The following is a 21,717-nucleotide window of genomic DNA, read 5'->3' as shown; positions in this document are numbered from 1 at the left end:
GGGCACTAATGGTGTAATATTAAAATATGTGACCTCAATCTGTTGATCGCTACAGACGGCTATTTTAACACTTTTTTTGAGACTGCTTAATCCAGGCTGCTGACATCTGTTAAACGGAGGATGGCAACATAATCCAACTATTTACTACACACTGGATGACAAGAGGAAGGGCAGGAGTAAAGAAAAAAATAACCTTTTCGGCGAATCATATGCACCAGCTGTTACTGGGCTGCGCCACTTTACACTGTAGGTATATCTGAATATTTGTTCACATATAAAAGGGCTCTGCAGATAGAAAACTAGCATGTCAGGATAGAGACTGGGCCAGAACCCACCCACCCCCTCTTGACAGGCTAGTTTTCAATGTGCAGTGCTTTTTTTCCATGGGAGGGGCATTTAAGCATGTGATTCTCTCACCATATGAGGAGTAACTACAATAGGAGAGGAAGGAGACTCATGCGAATTCATAGTTTCAACATCTAGTTAATATATATTCTTTGTTTTTGTTTCAAAATGGTGAGAAATTACAGGAAAATGCATTATTCAGGAGATACGGTGTGGTGTCCTGGTCTGTGTTCAGTTCCAGCTTCTGTACCACCTTGGAGCTGGATGGCTGATAGTGACAGACTGAACTCAAGTCCCAGATTTGCCTCTTCACTGCACTAACGCATTGAGCCTGTGCAACTGAAGCCACTCTTTCCATGCTGCAGGCGCCTAGCTGGTAATAACCACCATCCACATATAATGGTGAGGTGGGAAAGGTCTTGATGGCCATCTAGTGATTCTAGGCCAGCCCCCTGCTTTAGTACAGGACAGCCGCAGGTGAAACGTTCCTCCTTACTCCTCCTGTACCTCTCCCACACAGGGATGTGAATAGTTTTGAAACAAAAATCCTGTCCAGTAAGTTAATACTCTTCCATGGTGCAGAATCAGCAAAAGAGAGAAAAAGAGTGTCTTCCTTTTAAATAGTTTTTGAGCTTATGGCACAGATAGGATTCACGCTTTGGACTTAATAGGTTGCTGAAATGCACTGTAACTATTTGCAAACTTAGTTAACTACAAGCCAAACTATGGAAGGGCTGAAGTCCAGGCAGAGTAGTTCTGCATAGAATCATAGAATTGGAAGGGACCCTGAGGATCATCTAGTCCAACCCCCTGCAATGCAGGAATACGCAGATGTCGCATACAGGGATCGAACCTGCAACCTTGGCATTATCTGCACCACACTCTAACCAACTGAGCCACCATAATACTGCGGGGTGTTGGTTTGTGTCACTAGCAGTTAGTAAAAACACCTGCCTTTTAAGTAATTAGGTAAGCCAATAGATATATAAAGGATTCCAAACAACTGCATATAATTTATATAAGCAGCAAGCGTTTATCTTAATAAACCTCTCATTGCAATCCTGATCTCCATCATATTATCATCTTTAACAGGCCAAGGGGGAAAAACGTAAGGGTATAGAGAGCCTGGAACAACTTCCATGACAATGTTTGAGACGTGAAACAGTGTTTTCCTTGCAGCAAGGAGTTCCCTAATTCAGCTTTCCTCGAGTGAAATACAGGCATTAGCTCTGAGAGGGAATATGACTCAGCTTTCCATTTTCAGAAGTATATGCTGTTGCAAGACCACACTGGTTCATACTGAGCATGTGTGAGAATTTTCTTACTGCCTGCATAGAGTAACATTTGGCGGGAAAGTACCTTTTAAATAAAAACTACAAATATGTTATACTGCTACTAGGTAACAGCACATACCAAATTTTCCCTTTTGACCTTACGAAACATTTCCCCAAAAGACCCAGTAAAAACACAGACATTTTCTCCCTAGTCCACCTCAGCAAACTCTATGGGCAGAAATGGACATCACCCGTCAAAATGCCAGAATCACTCATCAAACATTCAGCTCATTCAGAATAAGTCATTTCCTACCCAAGTTTGGCAAGGACCATTCTCAACCCACCTCTCTTACACTGCCAAGTTTCAACGCAAGGAACTCTTTCCTAACCATAACCCGAAGAACCTACTGACCCCCAATTTCTTATTATAATGGCAAAATGGGATCCAGGCAACTCATTCTTAGCACAGAGCCAGGGGCAGCACAGTCCATTTTGTTATCTCATTCTCCTTTATAGGAAGCTGGTCAGAACACTGGTCAGTGCTGGAACTTGTCACGAGTACCTCCCTTCTTTCTCTTAGAACGGCAATGGCGCCTACTTGAGAGGTGCCAGAACTGAGTTCCAGCTGGGGGGGGGGGGGAGCCCTGCCACTGGTCCATCTTCTCTGGCTGGCAGCAGCAGCCTCTTCAGAGGTTCTTTCACCTTCAACCTGGGAAGATGCCAGGGACTGAACCCAATACCAGCTGCCTGCTCAGCAACCGCTCTGCTGCTAAGCTACAGTCTCCCAACCTACTCCCGTCGAGGCCCTGTCCAAAGTCAGGCCTGCTTAGCTTCAGCTTAGCTTCAGCTAGGTTGCTCCATCAAGCACCTTCAGACTGTAACCAGGCCTTGTGTTCAAGTAACACATTCAGAAGAAGGGATGGGCGGTGGTTGGGCTCCCCTTGCCCTTCCTTCTGCAGGGCATCAGGTAGCCAGGCACTCGCTATCTCTCCTTTTGTTTTTAAGAAAGGTAACAATATTCAGCAAAAGCCAGACTCCAAAACATTTCAGAAGTGTACATACCAGCCAGCACTCATATAATCTGCAAAACAGTTTTTCTCACACAAATATCCAGTGCACAGTAATTGTCCCAGAATAAAAATACTATTAGGGAGATTTTCAGAAGTGAAGCTAATAATGGCCAATATACAAGTTTAGTCACAATTAGTCTCCTTGAAATTAATTTTTTTCTAAAAAGTTCTAAGTCAAATTCAAGATATTACTATAAGTATATAAAGCCTTTAAGTTGACTTGAAGGATTGCCTTACCCTGTATGCACCCGCTCAACTGCTGCTATCTGCAGAACTGACATTTTTACAACTGCCACATAATGCTTGTTCCTCACTTGCAAGGAACTGATGCTTTAGTGTAGCAGCACTAAATTATTTTTGGCACCTCTTAAAAGCATTTTTAAAGACAAGTCTATCCAGCTTTGTGCATTTGTTTTAAAACTACTATTTTATTTATATTTTAATAAATATTATGCCAACTTGGTGTTAATGCTTGATTTCGTTGGTCTTTTAATCAATAATTTAATATGTTTCTATGCTATGATGTTATTAATTAAAACAGTACATACATTTTGTCAATTAAAATATACTTAATTTTCTTAAGGCCATTAATTTCAATGTGCCGACTCTTGAGTATGACTGTTGGCTATCACTCAATCTATTTTAGCCTGGAATGTGTAACCTGTGAATGCTAATTAGTATAGAAAAAGAAACTCAGGTGTGCAATCTAAACTTGTAAAGCATGGCGAGCTCACCTGGTGCTCTCCAGATACTGCTGGACTATAAGTTCCCTCACCTGTGATCACTGCCCATGCTAGCTGGGGCTGCAGAGAGCTGAAGTCCAACAATATCTGAGGATAGCATGGTGTTCCCCCCGTTTTACAGAACTTGAAAACAATGTTTATGATGTAATTGGGGTATATGTAACCATCATATTCCACCTATTATTATTCACAAACAGACTCAGCAATACAAATATCGGCGGGGGGGGGGGGGGAGATGTAAGGTGAAGAAGCAGAGGGAGAAATTACTTGATCTTGCTGAAGACGATGTCAACATCGGTGAGAGTCACGTTCTTGCTATCAATCACGTGGCAATCCTTACACAACTTGGACCAGTTTTTCCCATGCATCTCTCTCCCCGTGGCTCTCGTATCCCCGTGGACAGCAAATTTTCTGAAAGCCTCTTCAAGAGCACTTAGCTCTGGCCCACTGGCCCCGTCGTGGGAGCTGTTTGAGTCGCAGGATAACCTTTTGGCTGCTTTCTCTTTTGCGGAATCTGCAGGAGACCTTGGAGGTGTTTTGTTCACATGCTTGGTGAGTTTACTTGTGTTGTCAGCCATTGTGCTAAAGAGAAGATGGAGAAGAGGAAGTTGATTCTTTGTAGTCCACTGCTTGCATTAAAACAAAAACCAGACCACATCTAAACAGAACTGCCCTGCTTTGGGCCTTTTCAGAAAATAAACCAATATGCATTTTTTTGGTTCTGTTTCTCTTAAACTGCTCTCACAACTGAAAAGTATTAATTCCAAAACAGATGTTCAACGTCAGGTGAGGGATGGCTTGTTGGCATGAGTGAATAAGGCCCAGTCTACCCATGCTGCAGTCTGAGGTAGCAGAGTGGCCTGCGCCATTTCAGGATGCCAGTCAAGAAGGACATTATTGCATACTTCCCTGTGTAAAAACTCTCAGGCAGAAGAAAACCAGCATATCAAGTGCAAAATGTCCTAAACTAGGCCGCTCCCTACTCTGCTAGTCTTCTACTGCCAGAGCCACCGCCACCCCCACAATGCTCTCTTAGCCTTTTTTTATTAACAGCAGCACAAATGGAGATAGCCAGATGCTGGAAAACTGGGATTGGTCTCTGTGGCGGACCTTGGCGCCTCAAATTTCAGAGGCACCCTGTGCAGCAACCAAATCTGGTGCCCCTGTCCCGCCTCCCATTGGGGCAATAGTGGTGGAGCCTCCTCCGGTGCCTCAGAAGCACCATGCCCAGTACAACTGCACCGGTCACACTCCCAAGAGCCGCTTGCGCTGGTCTCAGCATGGGCTCTTGGTATGCCAGAGTGTGGTCCATAGCACTGGCTGAGAAGCTGGCATGACAAGTTGGAGCAGCCAGAGGCAAGCGTAATCCATTTTCTTTCTACAGCACATGGCAAATACTTATTGAATACGGTAATTATTTGGACTGTGGCAGGAAACCATGCACTACCCATGAAAAAATATGGTGTGACCTTTTAGAATAATCAAATGGAACTTTATTATCCAGCATGACACAAATCTGTAAAGATACCAGGTCAAGTTGTTCGTTGTATATTGCTGGAACAGCTGTTTTCTCAAATGTACTTAATGTAATCTGAAAAATAACAACGTAAAAAAGGCATGCACACCCTGGCTAAAATCTTCATTCCTACTTTATTTGGCCAGATATGTAGACTAGGCCTCAGCCTTCAGAGACCTAACGCCATGGACAGAACTTTCATATCTCTTATCTTATTTTCAGTTTCCGTTTTTCATTCAAGTGCCAACCAGGAAGCGTTGAGCGCTCAAGCAAGGAGAGATCAAGCAAAGTATGTATGTGTGAGTGTCAAGCCTAAGGTGGCATTTAGGGTGAATTTTGAACATCATTAGCAGTTTGGGGAAAACGATTCAGATTTTTAACAATTTCAATAGTTCCTTTCAAGGGAATTGTTATTCTACTTCTGTAAGCCCAAGCAAACAGTCTTAAGTAGGCGCCTGCACCAGGTGAGGCCGTGTGAGCAGCAGTATATGGGGGGAAAGTGCAGGATAGGGGCCCGTGCAAAGGCCCATGAGGCAGATGAACAGAAGGGAGGGGGAAGCCCTGTTCCGTCCCCCAGTTTGCTCCATGGGGTCTCATCCTGTACACTCCAAATACAGGGGGGGAGCCATGGATGACACAGCAGCCTTTCCCAGACAAGCAGGGAACAGCAAAAGCAGCAGCAGCAGCAGCAGGAGGAGGAGGAGGCAGTGAGAGCCACCCATACAGGTGACAGTGGCACTGAATGACTCTGGGGAGCCAGTCATGCCAGCTGTCCAAACCACAAAATCTGTTTACAAGAAATGTATTTTTTAATATAAAAAAAGGATTTTTTTGGATCAAATTATTCATACCAGTATCTGAGCAACAGTAAGATCACCATCGGCCTGTTATTCTTTTTTAAGATAGCCTGGAAAATAAATCCACAGGCATTACTAGCCCATTAAAAACACTTCACTGCCCAAGAAACCATAGGGGAGATGAAGGCAAGATTCAGCAATCTGACCACTGTCTCAAACTACTTATATTACAAGCAGATGTTCTCAAGCAAGCTCTATCCTACAAATTCTATTCAGGAACCTAAGAAGGCTGTAGAACAGTCAAGAATATGGGCACTTTGCCCTCACTTAATTCATTTTTCTGAAAACACAGATCAAGGTCCTGGCAATGGCCTGTCATGTTCATAACATGGCACTGGAACAGTCTGCCAATTTCTCCCTAAGCATTTACCAGCCCACACTTTCACAAAGCATCACTAGTTTTGACAATGCCAGCACTGAAGGAGTGGGGTGGGAAAGTGTGTTATGTACAGCATGTACTTTGATCTTTTTGAACAACAAAAAGTTTAAGTGGTCCACCGACATCCCCAGCAAATTTCAAAAACTGTAGGTGCTACTATCCTGGGTACACATCCCAGGGAGTACACCCTGCAAAACTCAGCAGGACTTACATCTGAGTAAGGGTTACTCTGTGAGTGTCTCCCAACATTAGAACAATTATGATCTTCAGGTAAAGCACCATCATGCAATCTGCCCTGCTAAGCAGGGGTCAGTTTTACGAGGTGAGCCACACAACATCCCCACCTGCTTTGGAAACCCCTCCCCAAAACTCTAGCCACTTTGAAAGTGGCTATTCTGAGCTCCTTTATATCTGGCAAGCAAGAAAAACGTATGTGCACCTACTGCAAATATTCCACATGGCTTTTAAAATTTCAGTATGTTTATAGGGTTTGTGTATTTTTCTAGTCTCTGTACCTTATCAACCACAATTACCATATTTTTCCGTGTATAAGACGCGCACTGTTTTGGGGGTCTCCAAATAAAGAAAATGGGGGGAGATTGTATCCATGTATAAGACGAAACCCAATTTTAAACATATTTTTAAAAGAAAAAACCCTAGTCTTATACACAGAAAAATATGGTAGTTATCACTCTTCTTCCCACAAACTCCCGGAAGCTGCTCTGATTCACCTCTCTGCTCTAATAATGCGTGGTGTACTGCTGATTCACCATAGCTGCTATTTCTGCCAGGAGCTTTTCATCCTAGAAATTATCACCCCTGGAAGATTCTGTCTCCCCAATGCCATGACACTTGCTTTTAAATTTTGTTGCCATCATCTTTGCTAGCACAACCAGCAACAGAAGTAACCCTAATGCTCAACAGTATGGGTTTCCTGGTGCCCTCTCCCACCTAAAACCTCCCAAAGCATTCTGCCCAAGAAGAAGACATTCAGATGACACGTCTGATGACACCTGTCAAGTGACAGGCTTCCATTTTAGACAGAGCAGACATAGCATAGTCAGGAGTACAATGGAAGTCTTGTTTTCAGCATAGACAGGCACAGAGGACAACCAGTCCATCAACAGTTCAACTACAGAGATCATGTCAGGACAGATAAGGGTGGAAGTGGGTAACAGCCGGGTAAGGATAGTGGTTGTACAATTTATTCTAGTCACTGTACAACAGATACTTGTTCCAGCCAGGGTTCATCAAGCACAATGTATGTAAATTGCTGAGACTGCAGCAACTTAGGGTCACACAATTTTCTCCCCAGTATTACTCAACTGACAAGAATTGCAAACCTTTGCAAGTGAAATAGTTCATATATAAAGATTTTAATTTCCACTTTCTGTTAGCCAAGGTCCTCAAAGTGCCTCACAACATTAGATAAAATGAAGCACAAATAAAAACTGCCAAGAAGAAGCGAACGATGCAGCTGGAAGGACACTATATATCATAAAAGCGGGAGACAGGATCCTATATATGCTAATAGCAAACACATTCTCTGAGTGTGGATCCTTATGTAGCTAAGAAAGAGACCAGGTGGCTCCAAGGTTTGAAGAAGTACAAAAGTTTTTGGGGTGACCTAAGGGGGCAAAAGCAAAAAAAAACCCAGCAACCCAACGAGGGCTAAGCGTGCTTTGGCCACAAAACACAGAAAAAAGGGTATCCTGGAAAAGAACAGGACAGTCAGGAAACCTTGAACAGGAACACTCCACACACCAATATTTGTTACAAATCCAAAGAAATGCATTTAATGTCTCTCTTAAAGCACTAATTGAATCAACCAGGAAATCTACTTTGGGGCAAGAATTCGCTAGAAGGGGAGCCGCCTCCAAACTAAGTTTGTTTCTGGAACAGGTCAGCTGTGCCTCAGATGCTATAATTTAGCACCAAACCTATAATCCCATTCTGTGGTCACAACTCACTAGTGTGCTCCTCATAGATAGTTCCTGACAAGGCCACATTGCTGCATTTGGGGCCGGCTGAAGTTTCTGAACTCTCATCCTCAGTGTCAGTCTGCAATAGTCAAGAACCTATCAGGAAATGCGCAATAAAGGAAAGTTCCATTTCAGACATCTATCAGAATAAGAGCTACACCCTGATTTGTACCAGTTCTGCAATATGCAAAGGCAGGAGAGATGGGGAATTCTGAAAAATGAGCAGTTTGCTCAGTTTTGGCAATTTCCCCCTCAAGTTTGTGGTCGAACACACAGGAAGCCTGGACCACGTATTCCAATGAAAACTCCCACCATTGCTTTGCCTGCTGAGAATACAGGGAGAGGAAATAAATGGTTAGTCCCCCCCCCATATGCTTAAAAACTGGAGGGTCCCACTACTACTACTGTATGTGTTCCTGCAGTACTAAATGGGAACAGACATTCCCACCCAATGCAGATGTGGGCATCAAATTCAATCAGCAACAGTTTGTGTGTCCTTGTGCAGCAGCTCCTGCTCATTTCATAGAGGGCTTGCACAGAGAAATTTCCTGATAACAGTATCCTACAGTATATTGGTATTTTCATTCCATCTTTTGACAAAGCATACTCAGAAAAACTGGATGGGCTGGGCAGGCGCAGGAGAATAGTTGTTTTCTCTTAATTCAGAGGATGATTAGCTTAAGGCCATCACTGTGAATGCATCTCTGCCCCAATTTTTATAAGCATCAGTAAGAATCAGCGTTAATGCAGCCTGTTTTTCAGTTCTGCTCAGGGCTGAATTAAGAGACATGTTTCTACGCTACACACACAGTTGATTTTACTGTCAGCTGCTGCAGTTCTTCTCAGAACACAGGTTATCCAAGGCTCCCTCTAGGAAAGGAGATCCTAAGGAGAATTTACTGATTTTTCAGAGGGCACATAATGGCTGGGGACCAGGGGGGTGGGGCGGGGCAATACAACATGTTAGTTGACATAGGGGTTTTGTAGTTCTATACAGAACCTCTTTCCAAATTGCCTTGTCTCTGTTACCACTCGGGGGGGGGGGGGGACAGGACCAGCTCTGCAGTTGCCCTAAGCTCTCTACAGTGGTACCTCAGGTTACATACGCTTCAGGTTACATACGCTTCAGGTTACACACTCCGCTAACCCAGAAATAGTGCTTCAGGTTAAGAACTTTGCTTCAGGATGAGAACAGAAATCGTGCTCCGGCAGCGCGGCAGCAGCAGGAGGCCCCATTAGCTAAAGTGGTGCTTCAGGTTAAGAACAGTTTCAGGTTAAGAACGGACCTCCAGAACAAATTAAGTACTTAACCCGAGGTACCACTGTATAAGACATTTGCAGAGAGTAATCAAAAATAAAAAAATGCTACATAACATGCTTTCCCCTACACTGCAAAAAACAACTATGAAACTATATCTGCTTTGCAAGAGATGTATTTATTTCCCACCCTTTCTCCCAACGGTTGCACAAAGTAACACAGCACAACAATACAAACTAGCATTAGCACAAAAACAACATGCAGGATGGGAAGTGCCATAGCTCAATGGTAGAGCATCTACTTTACACACAGTTCCACCCTAGGCATTTCTGGGCAGCACAGGGGGGAAACCCAGTCAGAAATTCTGGAGAGCCGCTGTCACTCAGTATGGACAAAACTGTGCTAAATAGAGCAATGGTCTACAGGAGGCAGCTGACTATGTTCCTAGTAATACTGTCAGCAGTAAGGCTGATTACATTTCAAAGGCCTGGGTAAACAAAACAGTTTTCATCTTGTGCTAAATGAGGTCATGGTTTCATAACCAGGGGGCCACCCCTAACAAGGCCCTGTCTCACATTGTCAAGCAGCCAGAAAGGGCAGTCCACGTAAAGCACATTGCAGTGATCAAATTTGGAGGATATTAGTGCATGGGTACCTGAGGTCAAGATGTTCTAGTCCAGGAATGACCATAGATGGACAGACCAGCTGGAAATGGGCAGGGGTATTCCTCCAGCAATAATGTGGAATCAAGGTGCGCTCTCAAGCTGCAAACTTGGTCCTTCAGGTAAAGCACCATTCCATCCAGAAGTGGCCAACTCCCTAATTCCCAAACCTACAAACCACAGATCCACAGAACCTCAGACTTCCTGGGATTTACTTTCAGCTTACTGACCCTCATCCAGCCCATAACTGAGACCAGATGCTGGTCCAGCACTTCAACAGCATCTCCTAATTCTGATGAAATGCTGGCATAAAGCTGGGGGTCATTTGCATATTGGTAACACTCCCCCCCCCATTTCTGCCCTGACCCCGCCACCCAGAAGCATCACAGAGATGCTAAACGTCGGAGACAAGACTGAAGCTTGTGGGACTTTGTGTGTGTGACTGCACGTTCCCATTGCCGTATCCGGCTAAACATCCCAAAGTACTCTGAGAGCTACCTATGTGGTGTTAACAGAGGTGCTTCATGCAAGGGAAAAGGATCGGTTGATCTGTGCAAATAAAACTGTGGTCCATCCGAGATTGGTCTGAATAAACTTTCTGTCCGTGAGGTTAGCAAATAGCACCACACAAAACATGCCAAAGGCCTAAGTGCCTATAAGGCAAAGAATCTGACATTTGCTCAATAAGAAACAACCTGAAAGATCCTGCGAGCTACTGCAGGCCAGTGAGGAGGAAGCCCTGCTGCTGCAGGATTAAGATCTTGGCTTAACCATGTCACTTGCTAGTAAAGCTGAGTTTGTCACTTTGTCTCAGCCTAACCGACCTCGCAGGGTTGTTGTGAGAATGAAAGGGGGGAAATGTGCATGCTCCTTGGAGGAATGGCAGCAGACGAATGGAGCAGTAAGTGAACTCTGCCCAGGTCCAAGAGGGAAGGCTGACCTTTTTACCATGGGCCACTCATTCTGTATGAACACAGGCCCCCAAAGAGCTTCCAGATATAAAGGCATTGCCGAAACTGGACATAATCTGTTTTTGGTTTTTATTAGATGGCAAATCAGAAAGGAACCAGCAAAAGGCCTTCAGGATTTGCTTGAAAATCCTGCATGAAAGTAGATGCTGTGTGCGCCCTGGACTAGTGCAGAGCAGCCATGCCATCATCCTCTGTTGCAGCCAAATGGTGTCACAAAGGATCAGCATTTACATGGATGCCTTTAAACGCATCCCTGGGTCTCGTAGTAAACATTAGCACTGATAAAGGATCACTGTTTCTTTTAGTGAGCTCTGAACAGCTGCCCTGTACAGCTCTAGGGTGCTGCACAGCTGCTGCGTTGTGTGTGTGTGTGTGTGTGTGTGTGTGTGTGTGTGTGTCAGAGGCAAATTGAAGAGGTGGTGACTGCTTGAAGACATCAGAGAGAGATTTCAGGGTGTCAATTTCACTTTCCTGGCTCTATTAAATTTCTGCAATCTGACCGTTTAATCCCCCACTCCGTCCCCACCTTGTTAAATTCAGTTCTATGGAATATTGTTACAAGTTAATTAAACAGTTGTGCTCTATCTCATTTCAACACTGAGGTGGAAATGAACACAAAGCTGAAGTGTGATTACCTTAATCAGCCTGAAGAAGAAGAGCCACCAATATCTGCAGCACTTCCCTGCCTGATCATGTACTTGCCACTGATCCTTACTCACCACAGGTGACCAGGCAAGTGCCTGTTTGCAAGCCTTTTTCTAATTGTGGAGCTGGGGTGGGGGGCTAGGAACCATAAAATTCTGAAATCTAGTGCTATTTTTCTAGAAAAAGAGGTGCCAGAACTCACCACGACTGCCTCCCATTTCCTCTGAAAGGTGCCAAACTGAGTTCCAGTGAGTTTGGGCTGAAAAAAGACCTGATACCCAAATTTAATTTTTGGTGAAGCTTGACAAGATTGCAAGCTTGACAAGATTGCCTTGGGGTGAACCCGGAGTGAAGAACCAGCTTTCCAAGGGACAAGTCAGTTTTCCCACATTGTGGGACAATGTCAGATGGGGAAAGGTTTCTAATGGTTTGGTGGCCTATCAGCTGATGGACTATTTGGCCCTTCCAGATGACCCAAGGCTGATGTCTCTCAGGTCTGGTCCCTGCAATCCAAACCCAGCTAGTGCTGTCAGTCTGTTATCCCAGTTTGTTCTTGCAGCTGCCAGGGCCGGACACAAGTTGAAAGTGGACATGCCTGACTTATCTTCAGGGGTGATACTGAAGGCAAGCAATAAGTGGAGGCCATGCCTTGCTTGTGAGCATCTAGACATCTGGGCACTGCTGAAAGCAGAACTCTTTTCAAAGCTGCACCTTGATGTGATCCAGCAAAGAAGTTCCTATAGTCTTAAGGGAAGACTGCCTCTGCTGGGGTGTTTCTCTCACTCTGGGCTGAGCACGGCTGTTGCAAGCAAGAGTGAAGGGAGCCATTCTTTGGTGGAGGCCAAAATTCTTCATGGGTTCAACTGCATGAGCTCTGTGACCAGTTGCCACTGGATAAGAATACTGGTTGTCAGAATCCAACCTGCTGAATAGTTGATGTTTACAGTCCCAGTGGATGTGGCATTTGTTTGGTATCTATGTCTGGAAGTCCGATAGGGACACTCAAGGTAGCTTCATGCCTGACAAAGAAACAAACCTGGATTTGCCGCTCAAAAGGGAGCTGCAATCTGACAAATGTATAACATATGTGTCTGCAGAAACACATCAGGCAATAGGTGCACACTCTGAGCATCTTAGGTGTACACCAGAAAAACCACAATGTGTGAACTGGACCTCAGCTTTACTGTGGTCACTAGGGCTCTTCTGTATCTCCTGTCTGCAAATGGAATAAGGATTTGGCCTAGCTAGCTTGCTACCCTACCAATCCATGTAGTTTTCAGGTGATTCATATGATTTCACACACAAGCATTTCCACAACCCGCCCTTGTGAACCTTTGTTCATTTTTTAAAATTAAAAAACCCCAACATTTTTGAGCTTATGGAAGTGTTAATGAACAATGCACATAAACTTTTTATCTTGCCAAATTTTGGGTTTTTTCATTAGGCATTAAGAGCAAAGTAGTGTTTCTTGTTTTAGCAAAATCAGGTCAGATTTTTTGTCATGAAGGCTGTTGAAGGAAATAGGAAACAAGTCACTATCCTAAACCAAGGAGCCAACATGCCTAAAATGTGGTCTTGTGGTGAATTCTGATCAAAAATAAACCACAGTCAGAAGCTTCATTGATTCAGCTTGGAAAAAGCTGCATCTAAGAAGTAGACTCTACCCTACAAGTAGAAAACATAAAACTATTATGCCACAAAAAAATGTTCACTCTTCAAGGTGCTACAGGACTCCTTGAAAAACTGGCCAGTCTTCTCTCATTTTTGTAACAGAAATTCTTAGAAAATTAAAATAAGTAACTTACTGTTCAAATGCTACACATTCCCCATAGGCCTCCAACAAAATGGAAATGGAAATGTTGTTTAAAACTTGAAATTATATTACACATTTACATGCAAAATCTGTGGAATCAATTTCAGGTTAAATGTTGTTGTTTTTTTAAATAGAAAAAAATCAGCCTACATAAACTCCACCATACAGTATCTATGCTGATAAATGCCTATAAAAAGTATCTTTCAGATAGAACAAGCTAATAATACATAAAGCACATTAATTTAAAAAGTACACTGCAAATAAGAGTAAAAATGGCAGCATCATTTGCTATATGGACTTTACGGGCCTCTTTCCAAAACGCACAGGAATTATTCTGAAGGCAAGAGGAAAGAAGCTCAAACTGCCTAAATAAATCAGCTGACCTGACCATATATTCTCAGCTGCTTGGAGGAACAGAAATGTTGCTGATGATGACATATAAAACAACTCCAATGGTCAGACCAAGGTAGAGCAAAACATAGCAAAGGCCTGCATCTCTTCTCAGGAGTAAATGCAAAGGCACAAAGCAGCTTTCCTAGCACACCAGCTCATGCACACCTGACAGCCCGAAATAGAAGAAGAATAAACTGCCCTCTCATTTGCAAAAGCTTTCCAACCTGGTTGGCTGGAAAATATTATTTCACTCCAGCAGGCAAGCAGGCTAGTGGTTATTTGCAAGCCTGAGGGCAAGCAACAGTACTGTACAGATCATCTATCCTGTGATAGATACCAATATCACAGGGGTAAATGTGACCTCAGTCTCCAAACTGCTACTGTTAGCATTCTAATATAGGATAGTGTTAAATGTTTCAGGACTTTACAGAAAATAGGAATCAAATGGTGCACTGAGCTGCAGTGGGATGCAGAATATGCAAGCCGTGTTTTGCAGTTCAAGACACCAATCCTAATTACATATTCAGCCATCTACCTATGCTAGCAAATCTCAGCACCAAGATAACCAATGAGGGGGGAAATGCGCACAGAGACACAAAACAAGGGGGAGAAATGGAGAGTGGATTCTCTCGGATCAGCTGATTGTCAGGTCTTGCTTAAGTCCCTTTCAAAGTGCTGGCAAAGATGGAAAGGGACTTAGGAAGAGACTGCAATTAAGGGGTGGGATTTGGGAAGCCCCTTTCAGAGTTCTATCTTCTGCCGTGCTTTGAAAGGGGCTTCTTCAGAGGGTCTCATAGAGCACTATGCAAGACACGAAAGTCATCAGACGTTATTTCTATATCGGCTGATGGGCAGGTAGGTGGCTCCCTGCTCTCGGGAGAACTCGTCATGACAGCTTTCTCTAAACAATTTTGTTTGTACATGTCTCATGCTCACATGCTGCCTCACTTCTCCCCTCCTACATAACCATCCTCTCTAGCTGGGTGCCTTTCTGAGGCTGAGATAACAGAGCACAAAATATCTTCAGGTAGAGAGCTAACACCCTGTGTTTGGTTCCAGGCAACGCTTGTTCGGCTCCTGCAAAAACTCATTTCGAGCACTTCAAAGCAAAACGGTAGTTTGCATAGTCCTAGCAAGCGAAGAATAATGTTCCAGGTAACCACCATAAAGCTCAAAGCAGCCAAGGTGGGCATCTCTCCTCTTATAGCTACTCTGTGGCCTGTTTTGCACATTGAGCTCCACCAAACTGCAGCTTAGCAAGATCACAGGCGCATGAGGACTCCTGGAGAGGAGCTTGCGGGCCCTTTGCTCCTGCCCAGTCCTTTTTGCTGCTGTACAGTTTCGTGAATGTTTGTTCTTGCTTGCGATTAGTGAGGAGAGAACTTAACCACGAATCCTAGTTGGATGACGAGCCAAGCCCAACCTTGGTACAGCGCAGCGCACCAGCAAAAAGGACTGGGCAGGGCAAAGCGGGTGTGAGCCCAAACATTCATATGGTCTCACTAAGTGCCAGTACTTAAGTTGCCTCTTCAGATGTTGCTGCCCAGCAAGCATGGACAACGGCCAGGGATGAGGAGAGTTGTGGGTAAGCAGCTCCTGGGCCTATGGATCAGTTTTTCAGGGAGATTATGGATTCCCACCACATTAACAAGCTTGCATGTGCTGTTTGTCATATTTTGCTGGCCAGAGGAGGAGATTGAAAGCTTGCACCTCTATCCCCTGAGATACAGTACGAGGTGACATGAGAGGGCATTCTCTATAGTGGCACTGAGACTCAGCACCAACGCTGATGGAGCTATGGACCCAAGAGCATGTAATAAATAATTTAAATAAGAATAAGAATACAGCTATGTGAGTTTATTGTTGATTCATCACTACTATGGAGTCGTGTTTGTTTGCAGTGTCCACACAGTATCACCCTCACCAAAATGGCACCCCATTTTCTTCCCCATTGAAATCTGAGGAATACCTAATACATTTTAAAAAAACAACCGGCAGAAATGATAAATCTGAATTAAAGGGAGGAGATGTGGGGTGGCATTTTGATGAGCAGGACATCATAGAGATGCTGCAAAAACTAAATTGCAAGCATGAGTGGCAACAAACCCACAATAAACTCACGTACACAAGTGCACTACCATAATGTGAAGGCATTACGGTTTTTCTCATTCATTTAAAGAGACCAGAGAGGCATGCGTTTAGGCCTAGTTAGATACGGTCATGAAATGGCACCTGCCAGAAATCCTATTATGAATGTGTGCTGAGCAGCAATAGGCCCCCTTTCTGGATGTGTCACCCCGCTTCTAAAAATATGGAGGAGTAACACTGAAGGCATCCAGAACTGTGTAGACAGCACAAACTCTTCCATTCTGGGAAAAGGAGGACCTTCTTCTGCCTGGGAAAAGGTGGAAGCACCATGGGAAAATGCAGGAAGACAATGATTGGATGAAGGCTTCATGGGATACATTATTAAAGGTTAGTACATATAGCATGGAAGCACCCAGTGTTGTCTCTGGTTAAAAAGAGTTTGTAGGTTTCTGAATTACCCCCCCCCCCAAAGCTACAAACCTATGAAGAGATATTACAGTGGGATGAGCATGCACACCATTGGCAATGATGCCTATCTTAGATCACTCTTCAGCTCTCTGAAATAACTATTGTCTCCGGACACAATAGACAATAGAACTCAGAACTACCACACTTGAGTGTCATTTGAAAGAGTGGAGGAACCACTTTGTCCATGTAGACAAAAACTAATCTGTATTAAGATCATATGGAAATGGCATAAGAATGTAATTTTGGTTACTTAGATCTCCCTAGTAATAGATTCATCGATTGCAAAGTTTTCAATTTTACAAGGTTCTGAGAAACTGCTCTTCTTTCCCTATGACCAAACCAAGCAGGTGGTTAATAGCACACAGAAAACCAACATGCCAACGAGAGAAGGGCTCTAGGCTAGTCTTCTCCTTGATATACCAGTTTTCTATGTGCAGGTAATGCATTCCTTAAACGAGCCTCCACCTACACTATAAAATGGTACCCTTCAGGCACAGGTTTCGCCACCTTAGCAAGAACCAGGCCAAAACTGTAACAGGCAGAATAAAAATAATCTAATCTCCAGAGGTTTTCCAGTGCTGCAACTGTCCTGAAATAATAAAAAAAGATTCTGAGCTTGTGCAGAGTGCCTCTCCTTAGCACCCAGATAACCGCAACAAGCCATCATTTATTTTACTTGTAAAAAGATCCTCTAAGTCAGAGGGTCAGACCCAACATGGCTGCTCACTGAAGACACAGACAGCACTTTGGGGGGAGGCGGTTGCTGGGACACAGTGCAGACATGCGCAGCCCCCCCCCTCACACACTTCCTGTGATGTGGTTCTGAACACCCAGATAGGGCATGACACATCAAAACACAAGATATATTTACCCTTTACAGTTATTTACTAAGATATAGTTCCAGTCACCTCAGTGCTTTTGTCCTCACTGGTCAGCATACTAGAAGGCAGAAGGCAGAAGTGTTACCGTATAACAAGGTAGAATCCTGCCTGCCTGCCTTTCCCATCTATTGACTTGTGTAAATCAAAAGGCTGTAAAAGAATGAAAGTGGAAAATTCAGGGAAGGGGCCTGGGCCATCCCTGAGGAGACTGTGTGCTAACAGATCTTGCCCCCCCCCCCGCCTGCAGAGGACACAAGACCACCTGAGCCCCTGTGCTTTGGGGGTTTGTCCCAGCCCTCCAGCTCCCTCTCTCTGCAATCTTCCTGACGGGCGCAAGGGGCTTGCTCTGAAATGGCCAGGTCTGAGGATTGCAGCCCAGATCAGGTGTTGTGCACAGACAGCAACATGCTGAGGAAATGAGTAAATATTGTTCTCCCTCTGGCGGGAATGAAATCGGAAAGTGGAACCGAAGGATCCAGTGGGAATCATTTCCATTGCACCTGCTACCTCCAGGGAAGGTGCATAATTTATTCTCCCTTGTGAAACAGATGCATAAGGATCCTCAATTGCTGCTGCTGCCGCCACCCAGCTATTGCTTCTCAGGAACCTTCTTCCCCAGAAAATGAAAGATAAACACTGCAATGGAAGGGGAAAGAGAAGGGGGTCCTCAGCGAGTCTGACACAGACTCCAGTTTTCAAGATCTATTACGTAACACTGAAGCACCTAGAAAAACACCAGAAAAATCTAGAAGCCATAACTAGGAAAAACCTAAATATTCCCCCATCACATCCACACACACCCCCAGGCGCCACCGTCCACCCCCCCCCCTCGTGTAGGTGTGCAGCTTCTGTTTGCAGGAAGATGCTGTTTATTTGCCAGCAAAATCTTTCAGATTTCTCTGGGCTTGAGGGGCAGAAAGGGAGTCCGCTTTTTAAAGCAAGATCTATTAGAGCAGAAGGGTGCACATCTCCGAGCAGGAGGTCCAAAGGGATCCGTCCCTTTAAATGCAAGAAGGCTCCTGCAATTTCAAAGAATGCCATCTCTCTGTGTGCTCCTCGCATGCAGGCGCCTGTTGGTTTCGACCGCTCCACGAGCTCCGAGAGCTTGGGCTTAAATACAGCAGCAGCAGCAGCGAGCCGGCAGCCGGGATCTCTCTTCGAAGAGGGCAAGAGCAAAGCCCGGCAATGTTTAGACGCCAACTTCAGGAGGGGAAAGCGCCGTCTCCCTCCTCCTCCGCCTGGCATGCCTCTGCGCTTTCGCTTTGCAGCCCGGGAGGCGGCCAGCCAGCAGCGCCTTCCCAGGCGCGGGCGCCCAGAGGCGGCAGCCGGCGCAACCCGCGCGCGCTGGGGCTGCCGGCGCCTCTCCCGCCCTCCCGCCGGTCGGACTCGGCAGCCTTCAGCGGCCGGGCGCGGAGCTCCGGAGGGCCGGCTGCCCAAAAAAGGCCCCCGGGGACCCGGAACTGGCGGGCGCTCCTGGGAAGGCGCCGCTGCCTGAGGCGCGCAGCCCCGCCAAGCCCCGCTCCTCGCCCCGCTTACCTCCCCGCTCGGACGGGCTCCGCTCCGCTCGGCTCCTGCCCGTCCGCGCTGCCCCCTCTCGGCCCCGGGCGCGCGGAGCCCCCGGCAGAAGAAGCGTCCGCGGCAGCAGCGGCGGCTGAGCGAGGCGCGGCGAGCGCGGCTCTGAGGCGGCCGGCCGGCTCCGCCCTGCGCGCCCGGCATTGGCGAAGGGCCGTCGAGGGGCGGACGCGGGACTCCGCCCAGCCAGGCGCCTGCCGTGGCCCTCGGCGCGCCCTCCCGCGGCCCCCGGCGGGCAGGGGAGCTCGGCCCCGAGCGCGCTCCCCGCGGGCGGCAGGTGGCTGCGTCCCGGAGCGTCTCCAGTCTCTCCAGCCATGAGGCCCAAGGAGGTTGCTTTTTATAGTGTCATTTTAGGTCGTGAAGCGCCCTGAGACCTGCCCTGAGTATAGGGCGCTGTCCCACATACACAGACATAGCTACATGCCGCACAAGCGCATGGCCTTTGCCAGGGTCTTGGCTTCTTCCTGCGTGGTGGCGCAGCCCTTACACTTATTTAGCAAAGGGGCTTATGCTCCTTTTCTATGAATAGTCACTTTGCTCAGGAACACTAGCAGACTTCTCTAGTTCTCTGTAGACTTCAGCTGCATAATCTTCTGGTTTTAAAAAAATCAAATCTTGAGGCAGGCAACACTGGGTGGGCAGTGCAGCAACCCAGCCTGACAGATTTCCAACTTTCAGTCTGGGAACTGGCAAGCATAAACATCATGGGGGGGATACAAATGTTTGCATACTAATTATTATTTAGTTTTTTTTCCTGATTGCTTTTCCTAATTGCAAAATTCAGTTTTGTCTTTGGCCAAACCACTAGATTCCAAAGAAGGGAGGGGGAAATTAACAGATTTGAAAGCCTATGTCTTTTCCTCCCCTGAAAAGTTTCCCTGTTCAGTTATTCAATTGTTTGGATTATGTTTACTGGTCATTATAGATCTCTTTGTTAAACACAGCTACCGTTGAGATCATTCCTCATCCCAAGAAGATAAAGCTCTGTGTTTTCCCTCAACATCTGCACAGGGCAAACCTCCAAGATTAAGTTCCCCATTCACATTTGAATATTTGTATTATCAGCTTTTGAGAAAGACGTTCATGTTTTTAAAAACAAACATGTAAAATGAGTGCCAGGTTCCCTGCCTTAAAAACAAATAATTCAGCAAAATGGTGAAAGAAATGTGTTTTCCAGCTGCTGTTTATAAATCCCAGTTGCTAGGCTGCTGTTATCAAAAGTTATGACTGAGTTGCATAGTTACCCTCTGCAAAGTCTTCCTGTTCTTGACAATGGGGCAAAGGACTCTGCCCCTCAACTATCTGATTAGAACAAGTTGATGGGAGAAAATAGTGTTTGGCTGGGCATTTGATTATGAAACAAACCTAAATTTAATTCTAATTTAATTCACATTCTTGCCAACCTCTAGGAGGTGCAACCCATCTCTTGCCAGACGTCTTTCTTCATGGAAGTGAGAACCATGGTCAAAGAAGCCAATATTTCCCCAACACCATCTGCACAGCCAGTTGTTTTTGTTGTTGTTGTTTAGTCGTGTCCGACTCTTCGTGACCCCATGGACCAGAGCACGCCAGGCACTCCTGTCTTACTTCCAGTATTTTCCTCTTTCTTCCTGGGTCGTCCTGTTGAGGGCCATCACTCAACAGGAAGGAGTGAGGAAATAACCACCTGTGCCCAAAGTGCCTTCAGCTTCCCTACCCATAGTCTCAGAGTCCCATATATGCTGAAGGCTGCGTCTGGTGGTATCATTTGTACCCACATGGGATACAAGGGAGGGAGGGAGGTGTAATGGTCAATGGGCTTTATAAGACTTGGTAACTTCTCTGTCACATCTTGAATCTTTGCAAGTGGAAGACAGCACACCTCCTGGGGCGTCTTGTTACACCTGCACACTGCAACCTCTGTCTCATCAGTAGAGGAGTCACCTGCCACCACAACACATCACATCCTCCTCTGGGCAGTGGCAGGAATGCTTCTTTATACTGCTCCTTCTCTAGCCATCTGTGTATGTTCTGAGACCTGCAACTGCTGTCCTTGTTCCTGTGGCCCAGAATTAAGAGTCCAAGGGGAGGGCCTGGAATCAGTTGTACCGCCCCAAAGACACGTTTCTTGACAGTCCTGCTTCTGTGTGTCACATTCCTCCAGGGGTTTGCTTCCTGCATTTAGTGATCTTCCTCCTCTCTAAGGGTGCCCTAACCCCCACAGCATCACTAATCCAGGACAGTCTGCTTTGCTCCATCTCGAATATCTTCCTCTGATGACTCTACGCCCGGAGAGGTGGGCCTCAAGTTGCTGAACCTTCTCTTCCAGCAAGGCAACCAGCTTACATTTGCTGCAGGTGTAACTTCATACACCCTCAGGCAGGAAAACAAACATGGCACAGGTGTTCCAAGTCACTGCCCAGGTCTCTTGCTCCTGCATACACTTGTGTCCTAGCACTCCAGGCTTCCCCTCAAGCCAGCTCACTAAACACCCTCGCAAAAGCCCGTTTACTAGCCCTGATCGCATGTTCTTGGTCGCAAGCTCCCAGAGACTGAGAGCAGCCACGTAGAACTGGTGGCTGCTAACCCCACAGGGTCAGAATCAATGCCGCTTGGCTCGTTATTCTTCATCGTGCACTTGTACAATTAATTTCCTGTGTTTCTTTGGGTGAGTTTCATTTTTCAGAAATGTGCTTTCCAACCTTTACCTCCAGAACGAAGCAGCCTAGTGTTAGGCTCTTTATAACACAATTGCCTTATATGCCACCAATATTTCATAGACGATATTCCTCCCCATATTTAAAAGGCAATTTTAAAATAA

The 21,717-nt window shown here is 45.6% G+C and overlaps 1 protein-coding gene across 1 annotated transcript in view; it reads right to left on the bottom strand.

Annotated features, from left to right (window-relative positions):
• The window catches only part of TPPP (tubulin polymerization promoting protein), a 58,525-nt gene extending 39,504 nt beyond the window's left edge, over nucleotides 1-19,021 (bottom strand). Inside the window, exons 1-2 of the mRNA XM_077917646.1 lie at nucleotides 18,882-19,021; nucleotides 3,700-4,014 (exon numbers count right to left, since the gene is read on the bottom strand). Coding sequence (XP_077773772.1) covers nucleotides 3,700-4,010 — 311 coding nt within the window. The 5' untranslated portion in view covers nucleotides 4,011-4,014; nucleotides 18,882-19,021. The remainder of the gene's footprint in view (nucleotides 1-3,699; nucleotides 4,015-18,881) is intronic.
• Between the last annotated feature and the right edge of the window lie 2,696 nt (nucleotides 19,022-21,717).

This window comes from Podarcis muralis, chromosome 13 (genome assembly GCF_964188315.1).
Source record: "Podarcis muralis chromosome 13, rPodMur119.hap1.1, whole genome shotgun sequence".
Lineage (NCBI taxonomy): Eukaryota > Metazoa > Chordata > Lepidosauria > Squamata > Lacertidae > Podarcis > Podarcis muralis.
The sequence above is the reverse complement of the archived record's forward strand: the minus strand, read 5'-3'. Positions and strand labels throughout refer to the sequence as shown.